Source organism: Schistosoma mansoni, chromosome 6, assembly GCF_000237925.1.
Source record: "Schistosoma mansoni strain Puerto Rico chromosome 6, complete genome".
In the NCBI taxonomy this organism is placed as follows: domain Eukaryota; kingdom Metazoa; phylum Platyhelminthes; class Trematoda; order Strigeidida; family Schistosomatidae; genus Schistosoma; species Schistosoma mansoni.
Genome location: NC_031500.1, coordinates 15,221,855 through 15,236,232, shown reverse-complemented (window position 1 = coordinate 15,236,232; position 14,378 = coordinate 15,221,855). Strand labels below are relative to the sequence as shown.

Here is a 14,378-nt window from a genome sequence, read left to right as displayed (position 1 = left end):
TTGTATTCAAAGTCATTTGTCGGAAAGTATGGTGTTTGTTATAGAACATGAGACCTAAAATGACGAGTTGAACACAGTGTTCAGATTATTAGCGTACACTTAGAGAATTTGAAATTAATAGAAAACATCAATCTATTGTGGATGTGTGCTACCTATGTTCACATACATAAGTAGTATGTAACACCGGTCGGAATTTGAATGTCTGCGAGCAAAAGGTTGAGAAGATTGAAACGAAGAGAAGAGGGAAGGAAACTGTTCCCAATCAAAATAACAACAGGAATGAAAGAACAACGAGGCTTGTAATTAAGAATTCGAAGATGTGCAAGTGATGTATGATCTTTACATTTTACAAAACCATTGTATAACAGAGTATATATTTCGTAGAACTAAATCATTTAGGAATCCGTAAAGCTTTAAGACAATGATCAGTAACTTGGTTCAAAGGTACCATTATACAACATCTGCCTAATAGTAAACTAAATGTTGATATTTTCAAATTTCTCAAAATAATCAATACGTGAACAACTTCTAATTTACTACGTTACACTAAGACCTGATAGAAACCAAAGCGATATAGTTCATTCTAGTTGAACAATCACTTCTGATCATGTTTAAATATATATATAATCGAATAGAATGTAAGCTAATCTTCTGGCGAACTGACCTCTATCAAACATTGTTCAATCCGTGTTTTTTTCTTTTTAATGTTATTCAACTAAATACACAGAACACCAATCTAGTTTACAGTTATTCTTAAGTTGACATTAATGCGTACCTAACTATATTCAATGTATTGAGTACACAAAGAATAATTTAATTATTTAGCGGTCTATGAACTGATTTCAAGTATCCTGGTTTACTAATATGAGAGTGAACTTTCCTATCAACTTTGATTGACGCTTCAAATGACTGTAGTAATTCACTTCATTGGAAGATAAGCATATATATAAGTTATTTTCAGAATTTATCGTCAGCGGGATGATTAGACTACTATTTTCATATGATTTATGCAAATTTACAATGACAGTAACGAGTTTCTTAACCATATGGTCAAATCATTATTTAATATCAGAAGGGGTTTTTGTGGAGATTTTAGTAATTTTATAGTTGAAATCATGAGTCAGTTGATGATAGACCACCCTGGAAAACCTGGAAGCATTAGACGACCGTTCCGTCCTATCGTAGGACTCCTCAGTAGTGCGCATCCACGATCCTTAATCGCGAGATTCGGACCAAGGACCCATCAGTCTCGCGCGCGAGCGCTTAACCTCTAGACTACTGAACCGGCATCCAACAGTTAAGCGCTCGTGCGCGAGACTCATAGGACCTGGATTCTAATCTCGCAAGGAGGGATCGTGGATGCGCACTGCTGGTGAATCCCATGATAGGACGAAACGGCCGTCCAATGCTTCTAGGTTTTCCATAGTGGTCCAGTTTCAATTGACTCACTATCTCAACTATTAAAATCATTATTTGTTGAGAAACTCATTCGTACAAATCTATATCAATCTTCTTTTGATCCTGTTTAATTTAGTGGATAGTTTTCATCAATGAAGTTATCTAAGCTCAAAGATCATATGTGTTAATAAAACCATCAAAAGATATAGCAGTTTAAAAACTAGATATACAAATATCGTTATCTATTTGTCCCTTTGTAATCTAAGTATCTTTTAAAAAAAACTGTTTGCTAGGAAGATGATTTCTATGAGTGTTTAAGTGAAAGATACTAAGAAGAAAGTAGTATTCAATAAGTTTCATATTCTGCATTAGAACGGTAAAGTATTTCGCTGATCATACATGGCCGTCAAATGCCCTGGTACAGCCGAGAGTGGGTAGGGCTCGCCCTCTCTCTCGAAATGCTCTCACATGGACACGCTTATATAGCCTCTGTCAGGGAAGTCCTACTCACTGCCTTCTCGTGGCATTACTGTTGTTTACAAAATTGAGAGGACGAAAAGCGAGTGTCCGGTGCTTTAAACGGGTTAGTGGACACGGAAAGTCCATCTAGGGGAGTTGGAAAACACTGATTCAAAACCAATGGTGCACATGGGCTCCAGTATCCTGAAGGAGCAAATGGTGTATGAACCAGTCATAGGTTACCGCCTACCATGGAACTGCATCTCCTTACGTTGCTCCACTTGTCTTGTGGATCAGACCTTTAGATCACAGGCTCCGAGTGCGGCCCCTCAAGAAAGCCACCTACTTCGGTCTGGGCACCCAAGAAATATCATAGCTCTGACAAAAATAAATGAAATGACAATTTCTTTGTGTGGCACATATATATCTGGTGCCTCCTTGTACCAATATTTATGTGTTCGAATAAATAAAGATTATACATATGAATCATATCTCAATCTAATTTCAAACTTCGTATTCACTGTGTAGTAAAATTTATCGCTCAGGAATTTCATCACAAAATGTCTGATCATTGACATTAATGTTTAAACCTAGTCCTTATCCCTTAAAGTCACTAGCTATCATTAACAATATCTCACAATTTAACAAACGATTAAAATTTAAGCACAGTATCTCTTAACTATGAAAAGTAACGAATATGGATTATGTAACAATTTGATGTACTTTTAATAAATTCTGTGTACACAATGGATTTACGTATTTTACAATGTAAACATATGTATCTTCTTTTATATAGAGAGAAATTAGGTCATGTTCTAAATATATCTAATATTATCATAGTTGAAATCATGAGTCAATTGAAGCTAGACTACCATGGAAAACCTGGAAGCACTGGAAGGCCGTTTCATCCTATTGTGGGACTCCTCAGCAGTGAGCTTACAGGTTTTCGATGGTGGTCTAGCTTCAATTGACTCATGATTTCAACTATGAAAATACTAAATTCTCCACAAAACCCCCTCTGACATCTAATATTAGTTTCGAAACATTTAATCGTTCATAAACCAGATATCCCTCTAAGACCGATAGTAGACTCTACCAACACACCAACATATGCTTTGTCTAAACATCTAAGCAGCATATTAAAGCCACTACAACTTAAATTACATAATATGATTAAAGATACATATGACTTTAAATCAAAATATCGGAATTAATTATCGAGAAGAATGAAGTCATGGTAAGCTTTGATGTTGTCTCTTTATACACTAGTATTCCTATTGATAAATGCTTAGAATTCATTAGTGGTTTACTAGAGAATGACAATAGTCTTCCTGACAGATGTCCTTTAAGCATCAGTTTAATCATGAGATCGTTAAAACTCTGCTTAAATTCAACTCTATTCACCTTCAACGGAACGTTATACAGACGAACAAATGGTGTAGCAATGGGTTCTCCCGTGTCCTCGATCGTGGCCAATCTTTTTATGACACACATAGAAGCAAAGATTTTCTCCAACGAAATTAAACCACGAATTTGGCTCAGATATGTAGATGACACATTTGTAGTAATAATAAAGACGCATCTAAGATCGTTTTCAAAACGGATAAATACACTTTCATCTCACATCAAATTCACGAATGAGATTGAAAATGAACATGGTGAGCTACCTTTCTTAGATTGCTTAGTGAAAAGAGATGTAAATGAAGTTCTAAATCTTTCCATCTACTGAAAGCCCACACACTCGAATCGTTATATTAACTTCCATTCCACACATCCTTCTTAGTGCCAAGATCTCGTTAGCCTTAAATCGTTTTAGAAGAGCCAACAAGATCATCACTTCAGAAGAGGACAAACTAATAGAACAAAAGAATGTAATTAGCATCTTACAATTTAATAATTTTCCTATGAAGATTATTAGAAGTATATTAAAACAAGACAGTTTAGTACGTAATAATAATAATAACTCAAATGAAATGCCATGGATTGGTACTGCAGTTTTATCTTACCGTCATGGCACAACTGAAGAACTCCAAAGGATCTTGAAACAACACAGAATTAAAGTATATTACAAAACAACAAACACACTTCGAAATACATTAGTTTGATTAAAAGAAAAAATCCCATTCGCGTGTCTACACAGAACTGCGTCTACAAATTAGGCTGTGTCGATTGTGATGCCTTCTATATTGGAGAGTCATCTCGCGAAATCTTGACTCGAGCCAAAGAACATATTAGGTACATAAAGAAACCTTTTAATAATCCTTTAGAAGTGGATAGACTTCAAATTAAATCGGCACTAGCAGTTCATGCCATTTTCAACAATCATCAAATTTTATAGAGTTGAGATCATGAGTCAATTGAAGCTAGACCATCATGGAAAACCTGGAAGCACTGGTCGACCGTTTCATCCTATTATGAGACTCTTCAGCAGTGCGCATCTACGATCTCAACTATTAAAATTACTATAATATCAATAAAAACCCCTCTGATACATACTCTTTGTTTAATATATTAGAAAATCATTACTATTGTCCCATAGTTATAAACTTATAATTGATAAGAGAGTTTTAATCATAGTTATTTAAAATCGATAATATATACAATTCAATATGATTTATGGATTACACCAAATAATCGAAAATCAATAATATACTGTAATCGGAAGTGATGACGAAAGCAGAATAGGAACAATCTAAGGGTAGATCACCCTTAAAACATAAATTGAAAACATTTAAAAATATCCGAGTCTGGAATTCGATCATATACTTGAAAGCTTACATACTCGACATAACGATTTTTAGAGCGTTTTTAGTTGTCTAGGCGTTAAGACATTTATAACACTAGTTGTATTGTTCGTGATTGTCCATAAATAGAGTACTGTATATGAACAGCTAGCTCATGTTACATTAAAAGTTGTGATACAGTATGGAAAGGTCAATGAAACACGATAAATGAACTGATCTCAGGCGTCACGATGTTACGACATCAGATCAACTGAAGTAAATTAGTTGACGATATACAGAAAGACCTAAGGTGTCTTGATTCTGGATTTTCAATTTTTTCAGAAATATTTATGAATCTGACATGCCTTCTAGAAATTTAAGTTTATAAGGATATGAAATATGTTTATCAACCCATTAAACTCACAACCTCGCCAATGAGTCATCAACGAGTAAGATAATAACCCTCAATATGTTGTAACTAGTCCTGCCTCAAATATATTCAAAAAGATGGGTTAACTAGTAAATACCAAATCCTATGGCTAATGTACCTACTTACTTAATTACGCCTGTTACTCCCAATGGAGCATAGGCCACCGACCACAATTCTCCAACACACTCTATGGCTAGGCATTCCTTTCTAATTCTATCCAATTTTTGTTCATTCTTCTCATATCTGTCTCCGTTTCTCGGTGTAATGTGTTCGTTGGTTTTTCTCTTTACCTTTGGTCTTGAGGATTCCATGTGAGTGCTTGCCTTGTAACGCAGTTGGCTGCTTTCCTCAATGTGCATACTATCCACTTTCAGCGCTTCTTCCTGATTTCTTCCTCCGCTGAAATCTAATTTGTTCTCTCCCACAGTAGAATGTTGCTGATAGTGTCTGGTCAACGGATCCAACATTATTTTGCGTCAATAAACTGTTAATAAACACTTGTATCTTTCGGATAATGGCTTTCGTACTTCTCCACATCTCCGCCCCATACAGTAGAACAGTCTAGATATTTATATTAGAAATTCTGATCTTAGTGCTGGTTGACAATTGTTTCGACTTCCAGATGTTCTTTAGTTGTAAATATACTGCTCTTGCTTTGCCGATCCGTGTCTTCACATCTGCATCATAATCACCGTATTCATCAACGATGCTGCCCAGATATGTAAAGGTTTCCACATCCTCCAAAGCTTCTCCGCCAAGTGTAATTTGATTAGTGCATATTGTATTGTATCGGAGAGTCTTGCTTTTCCCTTTATTTATATTGAGACCTACTGCTGCTGAGGCTACTGTTACACTAGTCATCTTCTCCTGCATTTGTTGTTGCGTGTGTGCTAGAAGAGCCAGATCATCTGCGTGTATTACCTTTTCTTAAAAAACACTAACCAGCAAAGTGGCTAATACAGGCATTTTGATATTCAGTTTTTAAAACTGAACCATGGATAAGTAGTATAGGCAATGTCCAAACAAATATCCCGATGAAGCCAATGATGTTCCAACCTAAACTTGGGAACCAGAAACCTGATCATCTTAAGACAAACCCATCTACCCATCATTGTTATATATGATTGATTACTGTTTATTTCGTACAACCTAATAAAAGTCTATGATTCTTCATAATTATTTAGCTGATCCATCCAGCGATCAAAATCTTCAAACAATCTTAAACCCCATTGTTCAAGCACAGTTACATATCACGAATAGTATAAGACAAATGTAAATTATTAAGTAAATAACAAACAAATTAAAGATACTCCAAACATGAAACTGAAAAAGGTCTAACAATAAAGATGTGATCATCATCATCATCATCATTTTTGGAACAGTTCACTTCTATGCAAGAAGTTTCTCAGCTACATGACGTTCAATAAATGTTGGCGGTTTATCAATAAGTTTTTTGTCTTCAAATTTATGTGATTCCATTTCATTTGGATTGAAGTCATTTTCAGGTTGTTTACGATCCATACGTTGATGACGTAAGCTTAAACAATCATTCTCTATTTGTAGACTTTCTTCTTTTAATGTAATATCATCATTAATACGATTTAATTGTTTATGTAAAGCATTTAGTGCATGTCTAAAATAACAATTATAAATAAAAAAAGAAGTTTACTAAACGAAAACGATTTATTATTGTTTGTAAAAATGGAATCAAACACTCGTGCTTCATTCTATTTGGGATTCATCTGGTCAACGAACCTACATCTCATTAAGCAAAGATGAATAGTGGCTAGCAGTGAAATTCAGGATGCGCGTTTCGTCCTATTTGGGACTCGTCAGCTGGATGTACCTAAATCACACAGTTGGTGTTCGTTCTAAGACACGAACCCAGTAACGTTTGCTTCAAACGCCATCGCCTTATGTTCTTAGCTACTGAATCCAACAAGAGACTGATCATTTACAGTCCTAAAGAACTATGAGAAGACACAAGTAAACAACACTACCTCTCATTGTTCATATTCGCTATGGAACTTGAAGTCAGTACTTATCGTTTCAAGCATTACTGAGTTCAGTAAAAATTATATTATCACAACAGGTAATGACTTATTGAGCAACTATTATATTTATTATTATTATTATTCTTAAGGACTTTGGTTTCTCAATTTTTCGTATTTAGAAACTATAAGGATTCAGTTACAATGATAAGACAGGTATTATGCAATCAAATACAGATATCGAATATTTTTGATTGAAAAAATTTTGAGATAGTGGAGATTTGTAGCTCATGTGGGTGATTTTGATGGAGTTTTGTTCTTGAGCTGGATGGTTTGGTCCTGGAGCTTTCATCGTTCTTCTGAACGACATCATAAGCACAAACTTTGGGTAGAAGTGAAGTGTTTGAATTTCTCCACATGTGATTTAAACACTTTACTTCTACCCGAATTTTGTACTGATGATGTCGTTCAGAAGAACGATAAAGCTCCACGACCAAACCATCCAGCTCAGAGAACAAAACTCCATCAAAATTTTAAAAAATTGAATAACCATAATTTCAAAACATAAATTCGGATTATTATATTTAAAAATAAAAGTGACCAGTATTATATCTTAATGGGTAAATAAATGTAATTTATCTACCACAAATTCAACTGGCAAGTTAATGATTAAGGATACTCATGTGATATCGAATCGTTCCATCAATTTGATAAGTGTAAATGATATATTTCACGGTATGGACGTAGGTGCTTCTAGTAGTTTGTTATTTCCCCGGTTTGATGGTTTAATTCCAAACCTGTTTATAGTAATTATCAGTACAGTTGTGTGGGCTACTGATATCCACATAAGTAGTATATGGTGATGGTCGGGCATTGAATGTATTTCAGTAGAAGATCGATAAGGAGAAAACAGGGATAGCACGCAATTGGTACGAAAATGCATGAACAATTATAATGGGAGGACTATGGCCGGATATTTGCAGAAGAAACAGTCAAATTGAGACTGTTGATTGTTATTTTGCAAATTAACTGTTCACTATATGGTTCTCATATTTTCATGAGATATTCTGTAATGTTGCGCTAAAATTCATGCGATTGTCCCCACTAGTGTTCTTGTTCATTACAGTACTAAATCCCGATAGAAGACTGCCAAACACAGTGAATATGAATTAAAACTAGAAGTTGAATCCTACGACTTAGTTAACACAGAATCGATAAAGTAATTTACATATTAATGAGTTAAATTTAGCTAACCTTCTCTCTCAAACACATTTTTTATGAATAAAGAAGAATACAGTCTACCTATATAAATCGTTCTACAAAGTCAAATTACTGAGATCTGGAAACGAGCTTAAAACTAATAAATCATAGAAACATTAAGCTGAGTTCATAAAGTATAAGTGAATATTTAACACCCTTTTTTATTACCTTGCTTGACGTTGTTTCTCTAATAAAGCTTCATTTGTCACTTCAATTTGTCTTACTTCATCAGTTAAACCATATTGAACAGAATCACGACATAATTCAACACCTGGACGATAGGTTCGTCTTTCAAGTCTTGTTTGTGCAAGTTTTCTCATTGGTATTAGACCTTGAATAGCTTTTTCAAGTTGATCTAAATCGTTTTCCATTTCAGACATTTCATCTTCAATCTATAAATGATATAAATAGGATTATGACTAAAAGAGAGCTAATTTTATGCTTAACATATATTCATAGCACTAAGGACAATCAACCTACCAGCCATGTGTTTACTTATTTAATCAGTCAAATTCAATGTGTACATGTGTACATTGATCCAATTTACCATACTTCATTAAAACATTAAGGTCGAATTATCAGAGCAAATCCCGGATAGTAGAGGTAATAACAGTATTAGTGGTAATTGAAAAGACTAGGTTTCGAATATATGACCTAAGGAAATGGAAATTAGGAACTGAAATGACCAGAAAGAGAATAACTATCTTATGTCCAACAAGTAAAAAACTGATGATGAGCGGTGTCCAAGATCCAATATTAGTACATGACGTGCTACATGCTAACCCCTCCCCACCTAATTACTTGAGCGAGAACATAAGAGTGAAAAAGAAAGTATTTAAGGTTCAACATATGGAGAACGTATGAAAACTATTCTTTATACCTTTTTCTTAAAAACGGTTAAAATGCAGCAAAAAACAAGTTAACAGGAAAGTCTCTCAGCAAATAAGGAGTTGCAGTTGCTGGAGGTATAAGGCTTGAAAAGTCTGTGTATTCTAAAATAGTTCAAGCTAATTCTAAAACTACATGACCTTTTAAATCAAAACACTGAAAATGACAAGTGTGAATTAAAATTGAAACTCTACATTTACAAGAAGATAAAGAATGAATACGTCTGTGTCTCAGTGACTAATTATCAACAACCACTTAGACCCTCCAAACGAAGCTTACGATTATCACTCAAACTTCAACTATGAAGCTTATTACTGATGAACGGATTCGCTTTAACAGTCAAGTGCTTTATGAACTCATGTTATATTTCCAGCTTGTCATTCATACATTTATCATAATATACTGATATTCTAGATAGTATAATTCATCTTGGATGAATGACAACCGATTCAGTATATTTATCAATGAAATGCGACCTCAGAGACCGTTGAGAGAAATGTAACAATGTAAAGGATCTACTTAAATGTGTTTTGTGTGCTAGGGAATCTGCATTTACCAAGTTTCATAGAGAGTGATAATTCTTTTATCGCTCAATCATCATTCTATAATAGTTTAGACATCCAATAGAACGTTTATAAAAGTTAAATTTCTGTTAATATAAGAAATGATCTATTATGTAGTTAAGGTTAAATGAATTTCTATAGTTTGGCAACAAACTATAGTTTCATTTACTGAACTCTATATGGATCATCTTAAAATGCAAAGGCTAATGATACCGTCTTAAAATGCGATCAAGCTGTTAATTGTTGACTGTTTAAAACGTAGTGGTTCTCGAACAATGTTTTGGTGATCCAATAAAAATATCAGTTTTTACCTGTTTTTTTTGCCATTTTAATTCATCGAGCGCTTGTTCAAAATCATGTTTTCGTTGTCTTAGTGCAAATTCTGTTGCTTGCGCTTGAGCCTCTAAGTCATTCGATACTTGGCATAATGTTAGGTAGATCGCTTCACGTAATCGTTGTCCTGAGCGAATTTCCGTCTGAGCTCTCTGCCAGTTGTATCTTGTGAATTCTTCCCATTGTTGTGGTGTAGTTGTCCTTTATGTGAAATGTATATTAAAAATAACGTCACACGGTAATATAACTTTTAAGTATTATTCGACGCTTATGTTAAACAAGGTTCATCTAAAGAAAGATTTAAATTTAAATGACTAATATTAAAACACAGAGCTTTAACAATAGGGATTTCTCTAATCTCTTCACTTTATATACTGACCAAATAGAAAAGCGACTCGAGCACCTTAATCAAGAGGCAAGAAGTAAAGATGTAAAACATTAAATTATAAATTTTAAAGAAAAGGAACTAGTCATTTTGTAATGAGTGGGTGTGAGTTATCAAATTATGTCGGGTAGGATGCTCTACGGATTCGTTTAAGTGTTTGTCAGGTTTTCATTTTCGTGTTTGTGCTAATATCGTGTGATGATCTGAACTAATGCACACCAGTCCCAGCCCCTAAGCTGATAATGACTGGCTGATATTTGTGCCTACAAATGACCGTAACAAGTCATTTGTGCATTAAGATATGCAATAAAATATCCCAAAAAATAGTGAGCAAGACCTGAAAATTAAGCAAGGACGTTACAATATGTGTAATCGGTACACAAATTTGGATACAAAATAGATTCACATTGCACACAGTTACAAGTTAAACCGAGGTTTTCTAATACGCGGCATGTTTTAGGTTGTAGACATACTTGTCTAACAATGCTTAATGATTTTTGAGTCATTATCGCGCCAGGAATGTCTCTATATATCTGCCATACTATTTGCTTCTGTTCAGATACTTTTCGTAAGGAGTGCATGAAATAATAGGTGCAGTACACAAAATGAGGTTTAGGGCACTTTTGAGACAAATATAACATACCTTAGAATAGAATCGCAAAACATGCACTCGCATCACAGAAACTGCCTCAAATTATCCCCGTGAGATTGCTTATTACCTAGTACAGTTAGTATATATAAAGCATGTTACCGTTATATATTGCAAAAATTTAGATAAACTTCATTAAACTATTCCCATAAAATCCCAAATACTATAACTCTGTTGGGGTACACTTAGGTTTTTCGACATGAACTTTATAAAATGGACGCCTCATCAATAAATGACTCATTTTTGGCAATTTATTTTAACTATAAATTTGTTTATGAATATATAATCTCTTGATTATCTACTTTATTCTGCATGTTCCATGCTTATTTAGAAAGAAAGAATCCAGATATAATGTTTGTGTAAAATAACTATTGCTTTTTAACTTGCAACACTCTTTGCCTTAAGCAAACTATAATGCATATGCCTTTGTCTTTCACTTTACAGTCTTTGTGTGCTGGCCTACTTGTTAATATTACAGCGCATTTTAAACTGAGATAGGTACTACTAGTTTGTATAAAACATTCAATCCTACTACATCTATTCATCATATCAAGCACCTTAATTAGTGTTTGGACAATTGACAAGTCACAATGAAATAAACCGATGTGTTTTAAAAGCTTACTAACGGAAATATGAGCCTACAGTTACCCTTTTGGAATTCGCGTTGGGTTGGGCTTGAAAGAAACTCCTGGACAATTAGGTCTCAGTTTGTACTGTTCAATGTCGATGTCCATGGCAGCATGCTTATCCTGTAGATCAAGTAATACTTGCTGCCTAGCCTCTTTAAGAAGAATCATTCGTTCAAATGCCTCATCCACTTTCTGCTGAAGTTTTTTATTGGATTTATCAATCACCTCTTTTTCCTATAACTAATATGAGCACAAAACATCGAACTAACTTTCTTTAACTGAACTTCTGGTGCGTCCTCAATGTTGTCTATTCTTTTGCGTTTGTCCCTGAGTGTGAGACACTCTGTAACGCATTCTTTGGGTGTTATTATACTTCTCATTTGTTCTTCAACTGCTTCTTTCCCTAGATTGACCATCAATATTTCCGCATCCAATTGTGAGTGAGCTAATTCCAAAATATCTTTCAAGTCTTTTATGGCATCGATTCTGTCTGCAAGTCTTGTTGTGTTGTTAAATTCATCCCATTTAGTCTTAAGAGCAGCTGCTAGGCGTAAAGAACGTGTTTCTTGTCTGATTTGCTCTGACGCCTCTCGCTGACGTTGAGAATTGGCACTTAATGCGAAAGAGTTTGTAAACCAGTCAGGAGGTTGATATTTTATTCCCGGTTTAGCTAATGTCGACATTTAAGACAAATCAAATATTCGGGACTCTTTACTATAACAACACTGGCTAAAACAAACTATATACTTATGAAACCATAATTAGTAAATAAAAGTATGGGTTCAAAACTGTTCATAATGGTATGTGCAGATTTCTAAATTTTCATAATGTCAATAATTATTATACGGTTTAACACGTATTGTTATTCCATGTTACAGTAGTAACAATATTGTCATAGTCAGGAGTTCAATTTTTTTGGATTTCCAGGCTGATCTACGTATACTAAAGATAATACTAGGACCTGTATTTACTGCGTTTCAGCAATAAATCAAAGCGAGCTTGTTCAGTTCGAAGACGTTACTGATAAAAAGCGTTTGATAACGCTGTTGCCCATGATGTCTTTTAATAGTTAAGCCAAAAACATTTGGAAGGTAGCCAATGTGTCTAGAAGTTGACTGATTGTCATGATGGATTGGCAGTATGGTGTATCAAGAGAAGATGCATGACTGAGAAAATTCATCATAAATCTAATTAGGTCAGAATTAATGATTAGTTTTGTCCGTCTTTTGGATTTGTTTGCAGCCACAATTTAAAGACAGCCTATTATCGGTAACTTTTAATTCTTTCTAAGTGGACATCCAACTGATGGATTCAGTAACAAAAATGGGTATAATTTTAAAGTTTCTATGATCCCACTTGTGGAATAAGATGTAATTACTGGGGTAAGAATATTTAATATATTTTCAACCGAGAGGTAAGTATTGATGCTGCAAACAAAGGATGGGAGTGATTGCATCTAACGGACAGATTGTGGCAGATTATTCCAGAGTCTGAGAAATTTACTGATAGAGTAATTTATATATAGAGATGACTTAAAGTGTGTTTGTTACACTTAAGACAAGGAGTTATGGATGCTGTCTCTAGGAGTTTCTCCATGTTGAGTTACTTCACTGGATGCAAAGGATAGCTTATTAAATATTTTGAAGAAGATTAGATTTAGTTTGGGTCTCCTCTTCTATAAATAGTCCAGTCCAGGTTTATTACATCCCTGGTCATAATTCAAAGTATAGTCTGTCCCGAGAATGCAAAGTTTAGATCGTCTCTAGACGGATTCCAATATTAGTTTGTCTTTTAGAGGTTTATAGAGGTTAAAGAGGTTTCGAATCATGCAGCCCATAAGACTTTGGGACTTAGAGGTCTGTTTCGAGACCTGTCCTCTGAAGGACAATTTGTAGGAGTACTTGAGTCCACTACTGCATGTAACTTAGACAACTCCTCACCATGTATGGCAAGTTCTAGGTTGAGTGATGTGTTACGGAAGCACATCATTCTATATTTAGCTGTGCGAAGATCCAACTTCACTTTCAGAAATACTGGGTTACCTTGTCAAGACTCATACTGATACAATTCTGAATGGTGTTCAGTTCATGAGGAGAAAATGACTACACTACTTTAAGGTCATCTTCATGCAGAAGAAGTTTACACGTATAAAAGCAATAGCGACTTTCATTGATATAAACTTGAAGGAACTAAGGAACGTAGACAAATAGACACCTTAGAGTGGGGCAGCATCCGTCAAGAAGAAATCGGTTTTTACTAGTTGGTGTTAGTGACTGGGAAAAGAATTAAACCAAGCAAACAGAGAATTTTTGGCTTCGTGAGATGTCAGTTCACCCATGAAAAGCCAGTGGTTAACTATGTTGAAAGCTTTAAAAATACCAAAGTGTAGTGCTAGGACAACATATCCTCGTTTAGGTTGAGTAAAAACTAGACTGTGGAATCCAAAGTAGCAAGTCATACGTAATCGATTTTTAAAGAAGCCTCTTTGAGAATCATTGACAAGTCTTTTAGTGAGCAAATAATTTTTCATAATCAGAGAGATTACTGGAGTGAGATTTATGGGCTGATGGTTGTGATATATGTTGTTTTCTAACAGTCGTGGTAAGTGCCTGTCTCCAAGGTGAGAGCGGAAACAACTTCAGAAGGAATGACGGGATACCAAATCCAGCA

General features: G+C 34.7%; 1 protein-coding gene across 1 annotated transcript; it reads right to left on the bottom strand.

Moving 5' to 3' along the window:
- Positions 1-6,268: 6,268 nt before the first annotated feature.
- Smp_046410 (putative tektin) lies at positions 6,269-12,401 on the bottom strand. The gene is made up of 5 exons (XM_018798384.1): positions 11,978-12,401; positions 11,728-11,942; positions 10,024-10,246; positions 8,430-8,653; positions 6,269-6,643 (listed from the first exon to the last, which is right to left on the bottom strand). Exons 1-5 carry the CDS (start codon positions 12,389-12,391, stop codon positions 6,400-6,402), a joined length of 1,320 nt encoding a protein of 439 aa, XP_018653331.1. The 5' UTR covers positions 12,392-12,401; the 3' UTR covers positions 6,269-6,399.
- Between the last annotated feature and the right edge of the window lie 1,977 nt (positions 12,402-14,378).